Below are 22,080 nucleotides of genomic sequence, written 5' to 3'. Positions count from 1 at the left end.
CTAATGGGGAAAGAAAAAGAAAGAAAAGGAACAAAAATCTCTTTTAGGAGGCAGAAGTTCTTCATGTAGAAAGTTCTATCTAGAAAACAACAAGAAATTTTGTAAGGACTGTTAAATACTATGTAGTATGGTAAGGTTACGGATACCTCACCCCCCATTAATGAGTAGATTTAGTGGTGCTAAACAGAAAATAGGTGACACTATAAACATGAGGGAAAGTTCAAGAAACAAACAGAAGTTAGCTACGTATAGCTTGCTACAGAATACCATGCAAAATATGATCTTAACATTTTAAGCATGTGATACTTATGTTAAAACTGGGTTTTTTTCTTTTTTACCATTTTCAATCCCAGCAAGTGCTGCTTGCTTGTCAGTTTCTGATTCAGCTTCATTCACATCTAAATTGTAATCAACATCCTTGTCCTGGTTCACTTCTTCACGTTCCTGTTTGTCTGGAAGATTAAAATTAAGTCATTTTATGCTATACCATCTGCACACAAGAAGAGTGACTGTAAACATCTTCCACAGAATTACATTGCTGCTGAATGAATTGCTGTTCTGAGTAGGTTTTATATTATTTTTTCTTTGAACTGTTAATTTTCAGAGCAACTTTGGCTGTAAATCCTGTCAAAAGAAGTAGATAAAAGACAGTCTTTTGGGATTTGCAAAGCATAGCAAAATCAGCTAGCCCTCTGATGAACATAAAGAAAGAATATTTTATATAGTTTTATATAAAGAAAAATTACACAATTTCAGAGTGTATTAAATGACAGCCTAAGGAAGGGCAAAACCTGAAGTAATTGCTGAAAACCCCTTCTTGTTTTAGCTTGTCCAGCAAGCGGAATGCTGTAACTAGAGCGTAAAATGTTATATGATGTGGCAAATTGTCACAAAAGTACTTTTTTCTCCCAGAAGATTTTCTTCACCCAGTCATTAACTCCTCTCAAGCAACATTTACTGAGTATCAGATTTCTTTAGATAGAAGACTCAGATATAAATGGAAACATTTCTGATTGCCAAACTACCATCCTTCTTTTTCAAATAATCAACCAGAAAAAAGGTAACAGCAGAGAGGTATAAGCAAACCTCACTTAAACTAGATCACAGCCTCTCTTCTATACATTCTTAAGACAAACTTTTGAGTTAGTAAGTGGCTAAGAAAGAGGCCTGAAAATGTTAAGCTTTATGTAATTCATGTTCAGACCACCACATCCATTAGATTTTTATAGTTATGGACCTAAAGGTCTAAAAATTTCAGAAGCAGCTCTTCTTGAAAGAGGATGCCCATAGACTACTGAAGAAGTCTTTGTACCTTAAGCTCCTTTGGCTACAAGGAACCTGTGCAGTAAGGTTGAACAATAAAGCCTGAAGAACATCCTCCTAGCCTTTCTTTAGCTCACAGAAATGCAGACCATTGAAACTGAGTTCTCATGGGCTGCATGGCAGAGATTTTTCCTTGCACTAATTGTTGGATGATTTTATAAAAATCTAATCTTTCTGCTATTTACTTCCATGAAAATGAAAACAGTTTAGGTCACTTATCATTACATCTCTTTGGGGTGCATAGCCTGCTCTGGCCAGCATCTTTATGGATCAGTTGGAAAAATACTGCTTTAGCAATGCAGATGAGATTATTTATCTCTGCCAAGCTAGTTAGCAACAATATTAACACTGAAACTTAAAATCTAAGGATGTGTTTACTAGAAAAGCATAAACAGCATTTTTTGTGGGCATCAATTACTGCTCTGACTGCCATAAGGCTGCCTTTTGATTACACTGGGCTACTGAGACCAAATCCCTCAAGAAAGAGGAATGTCTAGACATTGGTCAGGTTTAGCCACAGCATCAATACTCTGCTGCTTGGTGCTGTTGAGATGTGTAGCTCAGGGTCACTTGACAGATGCCAGAAACTGGCACCTTTACAATCCATGTTTTTGAAGACTCACAACAGTCAATGTCAGATACCTGAAGTCTGAGTTACCAGTTTTACTCATGGTAGCTTATTTTGAAATAGGAATAGCTAGTATTCACACAATGACATTGTAAATTGACTAACTGCAAAACATCCGTGTGTAAGTGCTCTACTCATCAGTGCTTTGGATGATTAACATCTTATTCTTTTCAGATGCATCATATTCTTTTAAAGCCCCAATACCAAAAAGTTTTGGAGTGAATTTCCCTAAACACTTTGTAGAGCCACTGTAAAGACAGTAGGGCTGTTATGGTGATGCAGAGGAACTCAGCCTGGCAGCTTCGTTTTGCACAATCAGAAGCCTCCATCTTTAACTCATGGATTGTAGGTGACTGCTTGGGACTGACACCTTTCACACCACACTGACCTTTATGAAAACTTGTACTAAGTCTGGCCAGCTTCCACCACTGTTGTAGAAATTACGTCCTACTCCACACTTTCAATTTATTTTTCATTTTGTTACTGTTTTTAACAATACATGATATGCTACAAACCAGCCTTTCCAGGGAGCAAGTCATCCTGCTTATCATCGTAACTTAGGAACTGTTCCCTCTCAAATTCCTCACTGGCAGCCTGCTCTGCGGCTGGCTCTGACATATCTTGCCCAGCTACATGTTTCTCATCCTCAGGTGGATTTGGCTCCTTCTCTGACACAGGCAGCATCTCCTTGTGACCTGCAGCAGCCTTCAGCAACTCTTGAGGTTTTTCCAACTGACTAGAAAGCTGCTCCTCTTCTGCCTTAGGCTCCTGTTTTCCCATGTCAGTTAGGCTGTCTGTTCTTTCTGAAAACAACAAAAATGATTCTGAGTTTAAAAAATAATGCCTTCCAGAGTGGCACACGTTAAAAACCTTTAATAAAGAATGCTTTGTATTTCACACTAAATTATTGGTTTTCCTCTGAAAGAGTATCTTCTAATCACACCAGTACCAGGGATAAGAGAAAGACAACTTATTGTTCCTAGTTCCTAACTGGGAACAGCTAAATAAGGGAATTTTATTTACTTTCAACAGATTCATGCTTCTATATCCTTAAAATTTTGGTATGTGTGGTTAATAAATTGGGCAAGTGAAACAGAGCGGTTTAAATAGAAATTGTGGTATATAAGCATTAGGTTTCTGTTATTATTATTTCTGTTGTTATTATTACCAACAATAAAATTGATTTGGTGTTCAAAAGTAGCTCAGGACAATGCATCACAGGCAGATTTGCAAGTATCCAAGCCTGTTCTTGTTTAAGTGCAGGAGTGCTATAATTTTTAGTTGACATTAACATATATCTTTTCTCATGTATCTGCATTTTTAATTTAAAAAACCAATTAGATTTCTCAACTAAGCTATATGTAGACACTGTCTTCAGCTGCTAGCTCTCTAAAATGAGAGTTGCATGCTCACAAGATTGTAATTTAAGATAGCATGTAAAAGTAATTAAATTTAAGAATTTAATTTCTATCACACACACTACAATGCAAAACAGACACACAGGGATACATCCATTCAAAGTAATAGTTTCTGAAGTTTAGTGCCAAAAGGAACCATTAGACTAACTAACCTAAACCCATGTGTATCATTTCTCTCACTTGCATTTTGCTCAATGACAACGCATGGGAAGTATGGATGTGTGTTTGTTGTAAGCCTTTCAACTATTCTACAGGGAGGAGAGGGGTACCAGGTTGAATATGTCAAACTTATTAAGAAAGCAAATTTTAAGTATGTTTTAAAATTTTTCCTTCCAAAAGTTGGGTATTTTCTCCATATTAAATGAGGAAGATGACTCCAGAATTGTAAATATTTCTATTTATGTGCAACATGCCATACAACAACAAAACCGAACCAACAAATCCAAGCAAGTTTTCCTTTAGCTGTAAACCTGATTGATGTTCAGACTGTTGGTGTCACTTTTTTCACCCTTATCTGGTGTACAAAAACATTCCTAAATGGTCAGCTGAAAAAGAACTGTTCTCAATAACAGTTCTTAGTGAGACAAGGATTCCCATCTCACCTTTAACCTGCATCAGGTCTGTCTTTCTTACTGTAGGTACTGCTTTAGGAATATCTTCACCGGTTTTCTGCTGTTCCAAGTCAGCCTGCTTGAACCCTGCTTGCTTCAAGGCTGGCAGTTGAGTACCAACCTGTAAAGTGAATGCAGCAGATAAGCACTGGTCTATATAACTGCACCTGGATTTTAAAGGGAAGTAGAATTTAGGTAAGAATTTTGCATGGGAAAAAAATCCCAACACACTTGGAAATATTTGGACTGAAATTTTTATTGGTAATAGATGTACTTACAACTCTGAATATGCAGTAGTGTTTCTATGTAACAGCATAGCACATCAGGAGAATTTTAACATACCTAATTTAACTGCAGCTAATGGTGACATTACTGCCCTTGATTATTCTCAGAGTGTTACAGAACAGTAACACCACACATTTATCCACTGTTGTTCTGCTACTGTGTCAGGGTCAGCAGAGCAAATAAACAGATGCCATTTACTATTAATAGTCTACAGGGCAAGAAAACTGAATTTGGTCATCATTAGACTTCAGCTGAGTAAGGCTTGTATAGAACTGGTCTGTAACTATATTAAATGCAGGATTAAGAAAAGTGTAAATTAACCAACTAGAAAATAATACCTGTTTAACATGATGGAGCTTGCCTAAGAATGTACTAAATTGTGGTCCTAGACTGCTGTAAACATCTGACCCACTTAGATATCAAGCCTAAGATGTACACCATCTTGAAGATCTTCCCACTGGGAAATTAAAATTTTATGTATGATTTTTACTTACACTGGCACTGGCTCCCTCACATGGCCCTGTATGACAGAGTTGGCATGTTTGCTTACCTGAGGCCCCCTTCCATCTCCTCCCCATCTCTGGATCTAGTGGCTGGCAGTCCTGCATTTGGTGCTGTCCCTGTCCCTCATCTATAGCATATGGGGAACAGGGAGCTCAGGAATGCCATGTCACCACCTCTCCATAAATTACTCCTAGACTACATTAATTAAGCATTTAGGGGTGTAGGTTTGTACTATACCTCTTGAGAGACACAGGACTTAACTTATGATTCACCATTAATTCAGGTGAAAATGAAAGATGGTCAGTGAACTGAGGGATGTACCCAGGGGCTTTCACACAGGTGAAATTAAGAACACCCATACTCTAGGACAGGAATCTGAAGCTGCCTGTAGAGAATGGTGATTCTCCAGCTACAGCAGCTACAGCATGTTTCTGGAGTTGAATGGAGGTAGAAGACGTTTGAAAAGATGGGGTGGCCACACTTCCCCTAACGTAGCCCTACGGTTCATGTGGTACCCCTTGTAGCACTCAGGCTCTTCTCTTCATGGTCTTTGCTAAAGCAGTCAAGACCCTGCTTGCCCTGATATATGGTGTTATTCTTTCCCCACTGTCATCTCAGAAACACTAAATGAGGGTGTAAAGCCAGGGCCAGTGGGGAAGGAGCAGAGCTGAGCTGTTTGTGGATGACTTTATGAGAACAAGCAAAGAGAAAGACTTGAGAGGAAAAAGACAGAAAAAGAAAACAAAAATATAAGCTCAGATATGGGGTTACCTGCCTGGCAGCCCTGCATCAGGGAGTTCAATGGGACAAAGAAGCTACACTTCTTAACTCCAAATAAATGTCTGCTTCCATGGTCATTGGAAACCAGAATGCTCTCCTAGTCATCATCAACTCACTGCATTACCATCACTGCTCTCCAGAACCACCCCAAAAGAGGTAGTTATATCAAGGTGGGGATCAGCTTCTTCCAGGTAACAAGAGACGGGACAATGGGAACTGGCCCCAGTTGCACCAGAAGAGGTTTAGATTGGATATTAGGAAAATTTTCTTCGCTAAAAGTGTGGTCAGGCTTTGGAATAGGTTGTCAAAGCAGAGGAATTGCCATTCCTGGAAGTTTTCCAAAGCTGTGCCACAAAAATTTGGCACTTGGAGACATAGCTGAGTGGTGAACACAGCATTGCTTGGTTAATGGTAGGACTTAGAAGAGTATCTTACAGGTCTGTTCTGACCTTAATCATGTTATGATCCTATAATTGGCAGAGGACTATGTCAATTCAATTCACACAAACATTGAACGTTGAACATGAAATATACATGGAGCCCATTTTACTCTATACCTTATACCAGTTTGGTGAAAAAAACCCAGAGTGTTACAAATCCAATTGTTCTGTGGGGTTTTTTTTTGTTGCACTTTTGGTTTTATTTCATTTTAAAAAAGCCAAATATGCAGAGAAAGAACAAGCGTATGCACATTCAGAGATACAAACCTTTGTGTCAGGTACCATACAAATGAATGGGCAGTCTTATGTTATAGGAAGTCTCACAGTTGACAGAATTGTTTTCTGTTACCAATTGTCATTGGTACTGTCAAGAGTGTAGCTTCCCATTTATCTAAGGAGGGCAGTAAAACAAGGGCAATAAAACACTATGTTGTCAAATGTTCATTCAGTCACTTGGAAAAATGACCACAGAAAGAAGTAGCTAAGTCACCAAGAAGCCAGAGTTGCAGCATGACTACTTGGCTGTTTTGAAAAGCATTTGATTTCCATCAAAGCCAGGCAGAACAAGATCTTTTTGTGTCAACACCATGAAGCCCAGTATCAGCAACTAATCTAGCATTAACTCTTACTGATGCTTGATAAGCAAATGGTACTGCAGAATATTTGGTTTTTGCAATAAAGATATTCAGAAGAACTCCATCTTCCTTGAATCAGTAAAACAAAAATGCTGTATTTAAACATGGTTCTGTTCTATAAATAATTCATCTCCTTAAGATCACTCTCTGTAGTGGAAGTCATCAGAAAATGAGCAAAAGACCATTTATCGCTTTTTGTTGGGCATGAATTATTCTGCAAAAATACTGAGCCTGGACTTAAAAGCAAGAAGTTACCTCTTAATTACACATGCAAAATCCCTTTACTTACCTTATATTTCTAGCTAAGTAATTCTTAATGTCAAATAGATTCAAAGGGTATATGCTGATTTTTTAAGTAGTTGGATAAAAAGATAGTAATTGAATGTGTTGTATTTTCTTCAGCCAATAAGTATACATCATTCTGTACACATGTACACAAATTACAGAGCTCTAAGTAAAGCTGTTTAGTTATTAACCAACACTCCATTTTTTTTCTGTTTTAAGACTGACTTTCTATTATAAGCACATACATCTTAAAAATAGGAATTACTCCAGCTTAAAACACTGGACAAAAACATACATAGATTTGTCAGGGTCATCTTGCACAAACTATAAGTATGCTTTTATAAAAGCAAAAGGTTGAAATTCTTGGGCAAGCAAAAAACTGATAAAGTTACAGCTTGGCCAAAGAAACACTGCCACAGATACTAGGGAACACAAACAGACAGAAATTATTTAGCCACTAGCTGTATTATCCATTAGCTCATTTGAGACCATTCCATTTTATATATAAAAAGGATAAGGGATAACCTGCCCTGCCTCACAGATATCTGCTTTGAGTAAAAATTGCCTCCAACTATTCACTTTTGTGCAGGAGACTGAAATTGTCCTGCAGAGGGGCTTCAGTAAAATTCCTCAAGTTCCTTCTCGGATAATTTATCCTCCAAACTGGAAATGGTAAAAAAACCCCAAAAATGCAACAAACAAACACATATACAGAAACAAACAAAGCAAAGGAATCTAGTGCAAGTTATTGTAATTAAAATCTATTGCAAAGCCACACTAAAAATTAAGTTGACCACCTCTATTAGGGTCTTCCCTACGTCAAATTTCTTAAACAAGGTATATTTGACAAACTAACATATCATCTCCAAATGATGCAAGTTCTATTTACTTACAATGATGTATTTATTATTTACTTTTTATCTACTTAGTTGATACTGTTTATAAAAACTATTGACAAGAGTTGTAACTTTTATTTTAAGGCATAACTGGACAGCACTTCCGGTTTCTAATGCTTCTTTCATGTTGCAGCTTTCACATAGTGCGAGTTCCCAGAATAAAAGGTCACTTCAGTACAATGCTATAGTAGTTCTGTCTCCCTCATTTTACATAAAGGACTGGACACAGACTGAAACCATTACCTACAGGAATCTCTGGGCAGATGTTTTAGCTGTTTTCTCACACGCTTTTTCACCTCTTTGTAAAACCAAGAGTCATTCCTCACTGCCTTACCTTTTCACATCTGAAGCCATCAAATTTAGCCTTTTCCTAGCCAAAGAAAAAAGGGTATATTCCACTAAACCTCCACTGCCTTTGTAATGAGAGTAGGCCACTCAGATAGAGGGAAAGGCCCCACAGCAGTCACGTGTCAAAAGTCTAACTTCTAAAACCTCTGTTTCTTCAGTAATCCTGAAGAAAGGGCTATTTTGGTACAGAAATAAACTGGAGGCTTTCCCACACAAGAGCCTGACTGCCTCTTTCCAGGGCCATCCATTACAGGTTGATAGCTTAATCAACCCTATCCCTGACCAAATCCCACATCAATGAAGAAGCATCAATAAATCACATGCCATGACAACAGAATGAACTGAAATTACCTTTTCTCAGGATTTTCTGCCACTCTGCACCTCAGGAGAAAAAGCCAGCTAACACACAGCCAACCTATTTGCCAAGCCTGCCCTACTGTAGTGAGCCTTCAATAGGTTCAGCAATGAATTTGTGATTCTTTGGCTCAGAATATCTGACATCAAACAGCTACGATATTTGATTATCCCTTTATTCCTACAGTAAAATGCTGACATAAAGGACTTCTGTGAAAATTCATAGCTGATGATCTTTGGACTACAATATTCAGGGTTTGCTGCTTCTCTGAAGTGATTCACAGCTTATCCTCATCCTTAACACAAAGCAACTAAGTACTTCAACAAAGTCAAAAGGTATTATTAACTAAAGTTCAGTTGTGTAAATACTCCTTAATGGAACCCACACCATTTCTGGCATCACCTCTCAAATTCTGCTCATCTCAGAGACACAGCGATTTGGAATCTTCTGCAGGACATCTCCATGTTCTGAATTTGAAATCACCCCATTTCCCACAGATCAGAAACATTCAACAAATGCTGAAGTAGTGAAAAATTTAATGAGATGGAGAAATGCTAATAGGACATAGCAGAAAGCTGAAGAAACAGTTAAGAATTTTAAAAAAAGTATTTTGAAGAAATTATCCAAACCATACCCGGCTATGTTCTGCGACGTCTTTGTTTTCTTTGATTTGTGGTACATCACTATTCTTTTTTCTAAGCTCATCTATCCTTTCTTCACATTGTTCTTTTAATTCTTTCATCTGGTTGATGCACTGTGAGCTGAAAAAACACAAACAACACAATTAAGTTTCATCTAGACTCTTCTATGGGGTAATTTTGTAAATATCTAATTTATTTTTTTTCCTTCATATATTTATGCTTTTCTTTATGTTTTATTATTGCCTTAATTCTACCACCTGGTTTTACATTTGAGAAGTCACGAGGAAAAAATGAAGCACTGATCTAAGTCCTAAGGACAAATTCATAGTGCAGGCAAGTTCTATTGGAAGAAATTAATGTAAACTATTCTGTCTGACCAGCTCAACAAGCTACTTGATTTTTCCATTGTGTGTTTGCTAACCGGTCAAGTCCAGGTAAGTTAAAATCAATTTTGATCTTTGAAGCATTTCTACTATGATTACAGAAATTCATATTTTGATTTTAGCCAGAAAGACAAAACAGAAAAGTACCAGCTGAAATAGAAAACATGTAATCTAGTGTTAGCAAACTGAACACACCTCCTCATTATTTCAGCAAAGTGCAGTGCTGCAAGTTGTAACAAAATATATGTTACAGACGTGGAGTTCACTAGTAGCTACTGTAAGTTCCAGAAGGAATATATTCTAAAGATGCAAGCACTGCGTATCTTTTACAAACTTTTAATACTTACAAAGCACCATCAGGATCTCAACCTTTGTGACAGCAGTCTTCTATCAGCATCCATGCAGCCTGCCTTTCCCTCACAGCTCCCTAACTCCTAGCTAAGGTCTGCTGTTTGCAGCAGTGTTTTTCCTAAAGCTGCCAGGGCACTGTTCTCCCCTTCTGTGGATGTGCTGGGGATTCTGTGCAAAGCCCAGGAGTTTTGTCAATCTGCTTCTCAAAGCAAGTGGCTGCAGTCAGGGCAAGAGGCTGCAGTCAGGGCAAGATCATCCTTTCTCTCCCACTCTTTTCATTAGCCATTTTATAGTTTCAGTTTACATCAAAGGAAGAACAAGACCTAGTGAATAACAAACCAAGACAAGCATTATCCCGTAATACACACACAGAAGCCTTAGAAACTAGTCATCATATGACCCCAAGTATGCTCTCTCCCCACTGTGAACAGGAACAGCAGTTTGAGTGGATCCCAATAGCAAATGTGTCACACTAGGGGAAAATACATCAACCTCAGTATCCGCTGCCCTGGAGAGCCTGCCCAAGGAAGAGCAGGCTCTTGGCTGGAGACCACTTTTTCTCTTCCATGCTAATCTAGCAACAAAGAAGTTTTATGGGATTTTAAAACCTTTTCTCCTTTCTCTCTCTCTCCTCTGTTTTTCCACTCAAATGTAACTTCCAGTTTTTATATACACAATCAGCTACAGACCTTGCAAACACATCTTTCTGCATTCAAAATCTTTTCCAGCAACCTTTATACAACAGCATGGTCAACATACTGCAAGTTTCTCATTCCCATCACTAAGACTAAAAAGGAGGGTGAATTTCTCCGTATTCTGGCTCTGACCAGTGTTATTCTAAGTGTCAATACCCTCTGCACAACAGCAGCTGTTTCAGACAGGTGTGCTGCAGTTTCTCAAGCTGAAAATAAACTACTATGTAATCCAAAGGAGTTTCCAGGCTATGTGCACTTTACCACAGCAGGTGACTAATTGTTATTGCATTTTCACCTTTCTCCAACCCTGCCTTTCAAAGGCAAAAAATTCCTTCGGTAGTTCACACCTAGAAAGGAAGAACAGTAGCAGACAGATATGCTAACTGACTTACTACCTTTATTAGGATTTCTTGTAGACCAGACATTATTCTAAAGTCTGATTTGACAGTGCCAATACATGGAAGAGTCACCAAATAAGCCATGCTTTAAACTGGTGAACATCAAAGAGAGTAAAACAGAGTAGGCTTGAGTTATACTCACATTCACTATTTCTAAGAAATAAAAGAACATATTAATTGTGTAACAATTTGCAAGTTTGAAAAAGATGCAATACACAGACAACCTGATGTCAGAGACAGAGTATTTGAGAAAGCTTGCACTTTGATCCCACAATGCACATGAAAATAAAGCTCAGTTAACATCTGTGACAAACCCTCACCATTTTAAGCTTATTATCTGTAAGAGAATTCCCTTCTTTTAAATGAGACTCGAGTACTCTACTCATGCTTACAACAGCTTCTAGAGCACAGAGATAGCCTTAGTTTATCCACGCAGTTATGTAACAAACAAAGCTCTTTAGGAACAAAAATGCATTTGAATATTGGAATGTATTCAATAACAATTTCAAAAGATGAGTCCAGAGGCTTCTGTTTCACTCTGGCTGCTGCAGGAGAGAAGGGTCAGTGTGCCAGTCAGTGAGCCTTTGCTGTAGAAGCTCTAACCATGACCAGACAGCACTGGGCACAGTGCACACCATTGTGAAGCTGACTGCTGAGGAATGCGTGCTCCTTTCACACACAACACCAGTAAGGCAATATAGCTCCTGCTGACTTTTCATGGAAAACACTAAGCTTGTTTCAAAAAATGCTAAGATGAAACTTCAAGACTCCAGTACAAAAAGAAACAATGATTTTTTTTTCCAAGTTCACAGATTTTTGTTCTTATGCATTCCATATTCCATAAAAGCAAAACTGCTTTTACTACTGTCTTCTACAGAATAGTAACTGAAGGTTTAAGAAGAGTGATCTACAATGTGCCGTTTGAAAAAGACATTTGACTTCTGTCATTTTTTTATAACATTTTCATTATTTTTATACAAATAATATGGTCTTTCTATTTTTGCACTGGGCACAGTGTACTTGCTACCTAAGGTGCAAAACCTTCATCCATGCAAATCCAGGTAAAACACAGAAGCACATAATCAGGTCTAATGCCCCTCCCTGGCAAGGCAGATGAACAGAGAGGCAACACAGCAGTTTATTCCTAATAGGGAGGGGAGGAAGGAAGACAGATTAAAAATAACATTTGGAGTCTTTCCAATAATTCTTATTTTTCTAAGCCCACAATCACATTGGGAAAAGGCTGTTTGTAAGCATTTAAAGTGACAGTATTAAGTGAGCATGTAGCAAAGAAGAACATATGTAGCCAAGCACCACCACATATCCATTTCTGCAATTACCTAAACACAATATAAAGTTAGTTATGTAAATTAGTTTAGCAGAGAAATATTAACATTCCAACTTCCTCCCCAAAGGTATACAACAAGCAATGTTTTAAAAATACATGCTCCTCCTAGAACTGTGTGAATACTGCACAGTACTGAAGCTATAAATTATTTTATGAAAATTTGAGTCCAAAGTTTGTTTTCCTCACTTGTACTCTTAGGGAAAAAGTCTAGAAACAGAAAATGAACATACAAGTATTTTGCAGCAAAGCTAGTGAAGACAGCATTGCTCCTTGGCTGAGATAACTGCCTTTACAGACTCCCATGGAGACTCTGCAGGGAATGGTGCACCTGCCTCAAGACCAACCAGAAGCAGACCAGCTAGCTGAGTCTCTGTTCAACTACCACATGGCTGATTTATCACACTTGTCTCTATACTTACCCTCATAAAAGCAAACCCATCTTTACCACTGTATCATGCTTAGCTCTTCACCTTGAGCCAGACCACACCTTGGAGCTATGCTGTCTGAATACAAACTTCCTCTGTTAAACAAAGAGGGATTCTTTATGGTACACTACCACAAGCAAGGGGTGCTCTGTCAGTGATTTCCTCAACACAGCCATGCTTGTAAACGCTTCACCAGATACGGATAATAAACCTCCAAGTTTTCCTAAGCCAGACTAACTACATTTGCCGTGCATCACTTCCCTGTACGTGTATATCAATCTAGTGCTTAACAGGTGTACCTCTCATGTGGAGCATGACTGTCCAGCAGATAGAGATATTTGTGCTATATACAGATCTATTAGTTCCTGCTGATCTCAGAATCAGTTCCTGCTGATCTTCAGTGACTAACACAGAATGATTAACAGAGGTCCATGGGTCTCAGGTCTGTCATTTAGCTAAACAGCCAAGAGACAGTGCTTAACAACCAGGGTACACAACAAACACAGGGGGGAGAGGCCCCTTAACACACAGCTTATTGAAAGGCAGGCACAAACTAAAGTTTCCGACTTCCTTCTACTTTTCTGTTAGAAGTCTTAAATTCTCCACTAATGTAATCCATCTTTATTGCATGAGTAATAATCCAAAAAAAGGTGACAACCAACTGGTAATCAGTAAGTATCAGAGAAGCACTAACATTAATCTTCAATTCTAAGGTCAAGGGAAAAATAAAAATAAGAATACTTACTTCAAGTGTAGCCTGCAGAATTCAAGTTATTTGAGTGTCATGTACTTTCAGTTGTAATTTCTACAAACCTGGCTAAACAATGGCTGCTGAAAAAATACCTATCACAACAATTACATTCTTGGTGGAACATCATTATGAAAACAGTAAATTCTATTGCTTTTTTATATCTATGAACAAGGGGATACTACAGTTTGTGAAGGCAGGTAGAAGAAACAAGAATATTACTGAGCAGAAAGAACTGAGGAGAAATTCCTAGAAATATCAGAAATGTGTGCTTAGTGTAAGGATACTGATAAGTAGCTTTCAGTTATCCATGCTTTAAAATTCAGTGGGAAATATTAAGAAAAAGCCATGACTAGGTATGTCATGTAAAGCAGAACACGTGAGTTTGATGGTACCAGAAATTCCCAAGACCACTGTCAGCTCAATAAGGTACAGCTTCTCATCAGGTATTCCCCTATCTTAATTCAAACTTCTTCACAGTTTAACTTCTTCCTGTTTCAATTTTCCTACACAATTCTTAAGTGATAATATTGGTACCTTTATCCTCATGCAATAGAAGGAATATAAAGAAGTTTCTGGGCACAGAGATGAAAAACTGTGGGAATTTAATGCTATTCTCCAAGATCAACTGTGAGCAATTTTAGATGAGTCAGATGTTACTGGTCTCTTTAAAAACATGTATTTACTAAGAGAGCTATAGCTAACACAAGAGTACTCTGGGTTATAATCAAGACACCTGCAATTTGGGAAGTCATCTTTCCTAAAGAACATACTTACAGGTCATATGAGAACTTCCTCTGAAGGTTAGTCTGGTTCTTCTGAAACCAGTAAACATCCAGCTGTAGCTTTCCATATTCCGTCTGTAACTCTTTCAAGTGTTCTGGTCAAAGCAGGATTAAAATACACATTAAAATACACATATACATATAGATTCTAAACCAGAAACATCAAGAAACAAATTTGTAATAACAATGCTAAATTTATTCATCTGTCATGCAAACTGCTTTTCATACATAAATGCATAGATAATTGTTGAATTTATTCAACGAGGGTGCATGGGATCTGGTAAGAATAACTTTTCAGCATAAAATATTGCCAAAACAGTATAATACATATTTTTACCTACTTTTCCTCTTAAGGAATACAGAGAACTGGTTTGCAAACCCTGCTAAGTTGCAGTCTGGAAAACCTTTACATTTGTGAAATCATAATCTCAGCACAATATAAAACAGCATTCACATTTATCAAGCTTGCAATGCTTCCCTGAATACTATGTAATGTATACCCATGTTCCTTAGAAACAAAGGCATCTATGATTTAGTGTTTTCTTCCTGATAGAAACCTCTGTGAGATGTCATCAGAAGACAATACCACAACATACGTACTTCTTCATAGGATTTATTCCCAAGTACCTCCAGAATACATTGCTAACAACAATTTTGAAGCACTACCATGATTAGAAATTAATTAGACTGACTTTTTTTTATTTAATATAGGATTTGTGAATTCCTCTGGTGCTAAAATGCATGACCCCACACCTCAGGGAAGAATGCAAGAATATGTTGCAGGTAAAATGAAGAAAAAACTGAAGTAACTTAGTTCTATTGATATTCTATCATAAGAGTCAGGAGTACTACATCAAGCACTACATGGACAAATCCTCCTACTATTGTGGCAGATTAGACTGACACTTAACTGCAACTATGTAGATGAAATATCTAAGTCATGGCAGCTCTTGTACCACCTCCATGACTTGAACAAAGGCAGCATTCTCAAAAGACCACAGAAAAATGCAAGTCTTAAAAACAGGGAGCCTAAAAATCAGTATGAGAGTCACAGTGGTACCACAACATACCTCGTAGACTCTGAATCAGTCGATCATTTACTGTGATGTTACTCATCAGCACTGCCTGAAAGAAGCAGAAAAAACCCCAGTGCTTTAATTGCAAAGGACCTGTATTACCATTATAAACAACACCTATCAAAGCACTTGTTACAAGATCTACTTTTCATGTGCCATGGTTCTGACAGTGTCACAGTTGAACAAAACCTTTTAGCTGCTTTAGAGATCTCCTACTGCAAACAACATTCACTTTAACCCAGATTTTCCAGTATAAGGGAGTGAGGGAAGGTATCACCACACAAATGAAAAGAGGAAGAATTTAAAGGAATTTATAGATACTAAAATTGCTTGTCACTTTATTCTAATTTCATCTCATGACTGGAGTCACAGTCAGACTTTATCTCTTGAAGGAAGAATACAACATCACAGCTCACAATCAATTACCCTCTCACTCAGGAATCAATACACATGCATTCAGGCATTCAAGATGAGCTATGAAAGCATTAATCATTCAGCATAAAGCAACTCCATGAAAGCAATGTGAAACCCTTGCATTGTATCCCTTTTCAACCTATCTTCTCGATTGCTTTCATGTTGGAGTGGCCTTCCTCCACTCCTTCACTTTGTTCTCCCTCTCATTCTGAAGAGGTAGTCAACATAGGAACAAGTTTCGTCTATTCTTTCATCAATCTTCATCTACCATTTCATATACACACATTCCCCAAAACACATGAAAACTGAATCAAATCACAGCTAACTGAAATTATTCCTGTGAGGCAGATGCCACGATAACTCAGATTCATATGCATCATTTAGCAGGTCTGATGCACAAGAGTTCTTAAGAATACAAAAAAGAGATCCACTAACTCTTCAGAAACAATCCAGTCCACTCTTAGGAAGGCATTTCTCAGGCTTCATTGTCAGTTCCCCTATTATCCTTGTCCTGGGAAACCTCGGGGTTCTTCAATGGTCCCAGAAAATCAACTCCTCCGTTTCCCAAAGTTTCTGCTCTAGTATTGATGTGTGTGTATGTCCACACCCAAAAAGAAGTTGCAGCATCCACTCTGTCTGCCCAAGTCACCCTGAAACACTGACAGCATTGTTGGTGCCTTCCTTCCCAAGGCTACAGTAATAAGAGCCAGCTGATTGCATGAGTGCAGCGTTCAATAAATCTGAGTGGAACAAGACCCAGCAGGGCAGTAGCTTTGTCTTTGAATGATCCTTTAAAGAGTCACACTTCACAGAGGTGGTCATTCAGCTGTCGCTAAGTATTTCTACACCATTCCATATGTACAGCTGTTTTGTGAACACCACCATGAAACCTCAAGAAAAAAGGGTCATGCTGAAGCAAAAAGAAACTCAAAAAACAGTAAGGACTTGTATGTAGGATCGTTTATCTCTCCCTCTCCTTTCTCACAGGATAGGTAAATAAGAAGTTCTTTTTGTCCCACTGGTTTATTGGGAAAAGGAAATTAATGTTTCACTGGAAATTCCAAGTTTTGCTATTGTGTGGACAATGTAGTCAGGCTGTTCCAGGATTATCACCTTCAGGATAATACAGCATTGGCCACTACCAGAAACTATCAGTGGACTAGAAAAATCAGTATGATAGACCAATTTATAATTTTATATTCTTAGAGTTTTTTTGTGGGGCTTTGTTGGTTTTGGTTCTGGGGGAAAGGGGAGAGGCGAATGGGAGGGAATGGGGGGGGTCCTTAAAATCAAACTCCTAAATGCCAGGATCACTTATGTGACAGTAAAATATACAAGTGTTACATGCTTTGAACATTAGGACAATAATAACAACTGTGATTAGCTGAAGTAAGAAAAATTACTTTCCACATTAAAAAAAAGTCCCTTTGAATCACAACAGGGAAGAAAATAAGTCTGCCTTGGTCTTTATGGATTGCATATAAAACTTCCTTTTGGCAATGCCACAGCTATCTCTTTGAATGTGTGGGCAACAGTCCAGGCAAAAATCTGTTAAATCCCAGTTAGCTGTTTAACTTGAGCAGGAAACACTGTTTAATAATTTACAGCACAGTACTGCAACTGCCACCTTCCAATCACACTAAGTCAATAAGATCAGGCCTCCCATTCTTCCTCCTATCATTCAAGTGTTAACTAATTTTCACCTTGTGGCTGTAAATTAAGCAAACATTATTTACTTTTGGGGTTCTATGCTGGTCAAGAATGAAAACTGCTGGGAAGTACTCAGCAGATACATGCCAATACTCAGTTCTAGAAAGGAAATCACATTTTAAACTTCATTTAGGCCACAAAACAATAGCTATAATCCCCAGGAGCAAAAAATCCAGCTTTTGAAAAATCCCCCTATCACCATACCAAAATCTGATATTCTGTAATACAGCAATCTATAATATAGCACCAGCTTATTCTATTTGTAAACATGTTTGCACAGAAGTCTTTATGAATACCAAAGAGGAAAAAACCAAATTTTTTGATTGGAGACAATGCTGTGGACAGCAGCGCTTCAGACATCAAAACTCAAAAGTCACACTTCCACCAGCAGTGTGGGAAACAAATTGCTCCAGCTGTACAGCAAACTTTTAAATAATAGCAGCTGAAGATTTGTTTATTATTCACCACAGAACATGTCTACATAAGTATTATTCTAGTTAAGAGACACAAAGCTAAAGTTACTGTTTAAAAAAATAAAGCATAATGCAGAAATATGCATGACGAAGCTTTGAGAAAAATTATTTGAAGTATTTTTTTTGAGCACATACTTTGGACTATGTAAATGCATTTGATCTGAATAATGCCGAACAGTATTCTCCATACACATATTCCCTGGAGGTATTACTACAGTAACTCATCCAGCATTTGCTAATATCAAGAACCAAGCTAACCCAAGCACACTGAACTGACATATGTCCCTTCTAACACTGACTGTATGTGGTGGATGTAAAAGCATAATGAGCATGTATAAAAAAGCATAATTGCAACAGAAAAAAGAAAGGAAATAGTTTGATAAGCATAAACACTAAAACTTAAGAAAAAAGGGGCTTTGCATACACAAATATAGCACAAAGGAGACAAAGATAAGCCACAGAATCAGTAACTCAACTGGTAAGAACAAAACCAACTGTGAATAAAGCAGGATGGGAAGGTAAAATTTATACATGCAGAAACAGACATTTATAATTAACCAGGGAAAACTTATTTCATGATTAACTCAAACTGATTTAAGTCTCTCCAGCAAAGAGAATGAGTGGTTCTGTCTTGCATGCTCCCACAACTCCCCACACTACCCTGGCATTAGCATGAGAATAATGCTGGCAACACACTCATGTTTTAGTTACTGTTCAGTAGTGCTTGCACTAAAGCAAGGATTTCCCTGTTTCCCATGCCCTGCCAGCCAGCAGGTGCAAAAGAAACCAGAAGGAAGCTCTGTCAGGCATCCCAAACTGGCCAAAGGGACATTGCTTACCACAGAAATAGGGACATAAAGTGGGGGAGTTGGCCAGGAGGCACTGATAGCTGCTGGGGATAAGTTGAGCAGCACCATACAGCAAGTGCTGAGCAACTGGATTGTGTATATCTTGTTTCTGTTGGGTTTTATTCCTCTCAGTTATCAAACTGTTCTTATCTCAACACAGTTTTCTTCAAAAATCTAGAGGGAAATGTGGAGAGTGAGGAAGTGTCTGCATGATATTTACTTGCCAGCTGGTGTTAAAACATGAGAACTTAGCATAAAAAGTCTTTTTGGTTCCAGGCCAAGAGACTAACAGCCAAACTATGTATCAGTGTATCGGGGAAAAGTTAATAAATGTGGTTTTAAGGAAGTATTTATCTTTAAGGTTGATCATTGTGTTGCACACTCACTTATACTTCAGTGGAGGCACATCAATTAAGTAAGCCTCAGAACAAATTTCAAGCTCAAAATGGAGGAGATATTGTTCATTGAAACCTATGTCCCAATAAACGGAATTCCATTCAGAAACTGCACTTTTCCTCAATAAACATAAAAAACCCCACCCAATCAACAAAAGAATGCCAAACAAATGAACAACCCACATACCCAGCAAAACCCAAACCCAAAAAAACACCTCTGTTTCTACACAGTAGCTCCGCCAAAAATCTGAGACTCAACCTTGTATCACAGCCTGTGGTAAAAGCAATCTAGGTTCTGTTTTGTCACAGAGGACACAAGGACATGCACACCATGACATGTTGCAGTTCTGCCTTCAAAATCACCAAAATTGCGAAGTTAGTTTCTTAATGTTTAAGCACAAGAGGGTGGTATTTGACACACATGAATACAAAATTACTATTACAGGTACTGGGCAACAGCAAGTAGATTGGAGGAAAAAAGCCCCTTGAAACTACAGGACGTTCACTTCACTTTATTCACTTTCCCTCATTTTACATTTAACAAAAACCCAAATAGTAGGCAATGTAAGCAAAGCAAAATCATATGATACAAGAATATTAATATAAAACTTCCACAGGTATATCTAATGCACCTTCTGACTTTTTGTCCATTCATTTAGCTGTGAAGAGGTAGCAACATTCCAATAGATAACTTCAAACTACACATGCACTAAATTCCCCCTATAGTTTAGCTAGCCTCAGACCACCCTTTTTTTTTTTTCTTTCCACCATGTGAAGATATATTTTGAACAGAGGTGATCTTCTAGACTTCTGCTGTACTAGTTATGAGGAAGCATACTGATTTCCCTTGATAATTTAGTAATATTGTGCTGAGGCAAATATGGGACATGAGGCAGTGCTTCCCTACCTCAAAACTTTTCCAAAACTAGAACATGCAGCACTGTTTAGGTTGGAAAAAAAAATCAAAAACCAAAATATATATAGCCTTCAGTGAAAAGGAAAAGGTACCTTTCTACTCTCTCCTACAGACTACTGTAATTCCTTCTGAGTGGAGTCGACTCCCTGCATACCAATAGGTACTTTGTGCCAGAAGATTGCTAGGAATTGAAATTTTCCCAGAGGGAGGGGACCAGAGAGCAGCTGTGGCTAGTGTTAAAAGATACTGAGCAACAGGACAGTGACATGCTTCACACAGAACATACATATCTTGGCCCTTCTCAGTAAAACAAGATTTGGGCTGGAGAAGATTTATGTAAATCCAAAGAAAACTACCAACTGCAAAATCATACTCATGCATTTCAGAGATATTAAACACATTGTTGCCCTGTTATGCTCCTCAAAGAGACTTCTGTAGCTCTGTAAATCCCAGAAGCTACAAATTCTGAATAACAACCACATAGAATATACAGATTAGAAACAGCCTTTTTGCACTCCTGAACTGTTGTTAATGAGTGTTCAAGTAAGACTACTTGGTCTCATGATTCTACTTCTGCATGGACTTGCAGCAGCCATTTCCTAAATCTACACTAATCCTTAAAAATTCAAGCAGGTTTTTTAAAAATAGACTAGTGGCAGTAGTGTTTCATACACACTCAGACCTAAGAAAATAACTACAACAGTAATTTTCCAGAACTACACTGCCCCAATGAATGGTGAGCCCACACAGTATAACAGGCTCAGACTACCCACCTTCTATGCCCTCATCCTTCAAGTAGCACAGAGACAGTTCTACTACAAAAGAAGGCAGATTTAACTCAAAGTGATTACTGCACTGCTAGTGACAATGACTTTAACTGGGCAAAACACCTTACTGGTGTTTTGGTTTGGGATGAAAGTAAATCAGTACTGTAATTATTCTATGTTTTATCAGCACAGTAATAAGACACAGTGAGCAGAGATGAAGTGCAGTTATATGTGTCTCAAATGTTACTTGTGACTTGCTCTTGGTTAGAAGTCCAGATTGTGTAAGTGAGCCTCATATGTGAGTTTCCTCTACAGACCAAAGAACCATATTTTCTTCCTCAAAAAGTGGGAGGTTTGAGAGGGACCAGTCATTCCTATAGAACTGCTGAAATCATTTTAATTTTTCTTTAAGAACAGCAAGAACTAAGCAAACTCTTATTTATGACTCAAAGATCTCTAGTTAGTTATAGTTTGTAAAATACTTGTAAAATGGGTTGAGAGTCTCAGGATTTAGATTTGCATTTATTCTTCCTGACTAGGTAAATACTGGCCACTAATCCTTACAGAGTAAAAGTTCAGTTCAAGGAGCAAGCTTCCCACAATCAGAAAGGGTGAATTCATTACTTGCCTCCCAGGAATCCTAGATTCCACTGCAATCTATGGAGTCAAAAAACAAGGATATATGTTTATATCCTGTATATACCTTCATATCTTATATACACAAGAGATGAACATACAAAACACATTTATACATGGACAGAGATACACACAAAAAAATCACTCAGATGCTGTCTTTTCTTATATTCCATATCCCTCTGTAAAACAACCTCTGATCCTAGACAGGTTCTTCCAATAAAGGTCATTAGTAAGCAGAATTAAGCTTTCCCTCTCTTCCCTGCCACCGTTATCAGAGGCATTCCTGAATTACAGTGGATGAATCCATAGCAACTTGGCTGATGTCTTCTTTTGACAAATGCACAGCTTTCCAGCAAAACAAACAGCATATCCACAGGATATTTGTTTGTGTGTCACTAGAAAAGCAAATTTTGAATTTGATGCAAAATGGTGCACCAGCACATACCTGCTCACCCTCCCACTTCAGGCTCCTGAGTGAGACACATGCTCTTCTCCAGTCACAGAATGCAGAAGTCAGGAAATACCACTTCCCTAGGGTATCACTTCCTGGGGTTTCTAAGCAA

General features: G+C 38.0%; 1 protein-coding gene across 1 annotated transcript in view; it reads right to left on the bottom strand.

The window, feature by feature from the left end:
• Nucleotides 1–22,080, bottom strand: part of GOLM1 (golgi membrane protein 1) — a 37,915-nt gene that overhangs the window by 3,890 nt on the left and 11,945 nt on the right. Inside the window, exons 4-9 of the mRNA XM_054652594.2 lie at nucleotides 15,353–15,407; nucleotides 14,275–14,377; nucleotides 9,143–9,269; nucleotides 3,972–4,101; nucleotides 2,467–2,754; nucleotides 339–452 (exon numbers count right to left, since the gene is read on the bottom strand). Coding sequence (XP_054508569.1) covers nucleotides 339–452; nucleotides 2,467–2,754; nucleotides 3,972–4,101; nucleotides 9,143–9,269; nucleotides 14,275–14,377; nucleotides 15,353–15,407 — 817 coding nt within the window. The remainder of the gene's footprint in view (nucleotides 1–338; nucleotides 453–2,466; nucleotides 2,755–3,971; nucleotides 4,102–9,142; nucleotides 9,270–14,274; nucleotides 14,378–15,352; nucleotides 15,408–22,080) is intronic.

Source organism: Agelaius phoeniceus, chromosome Z (assembly GCF_051311805.1).
Source record: "Agelaius phoeniceus isolate bAgePho1 chromosome Z, bAgePho1.hap1, whole genome shotgun sequence".
Lineage (NCBI taxonomy): Eukaryota > Metazoa > Chordata > Aves > Passeriformes > Icteridae > Agelaius > Agelaius phoeniceus.
The sequence above is the reverse complement of the archived record's forward strand: the minus strand, read 5'-3'. Positions and strand labels throughout refer to the sequence as shown.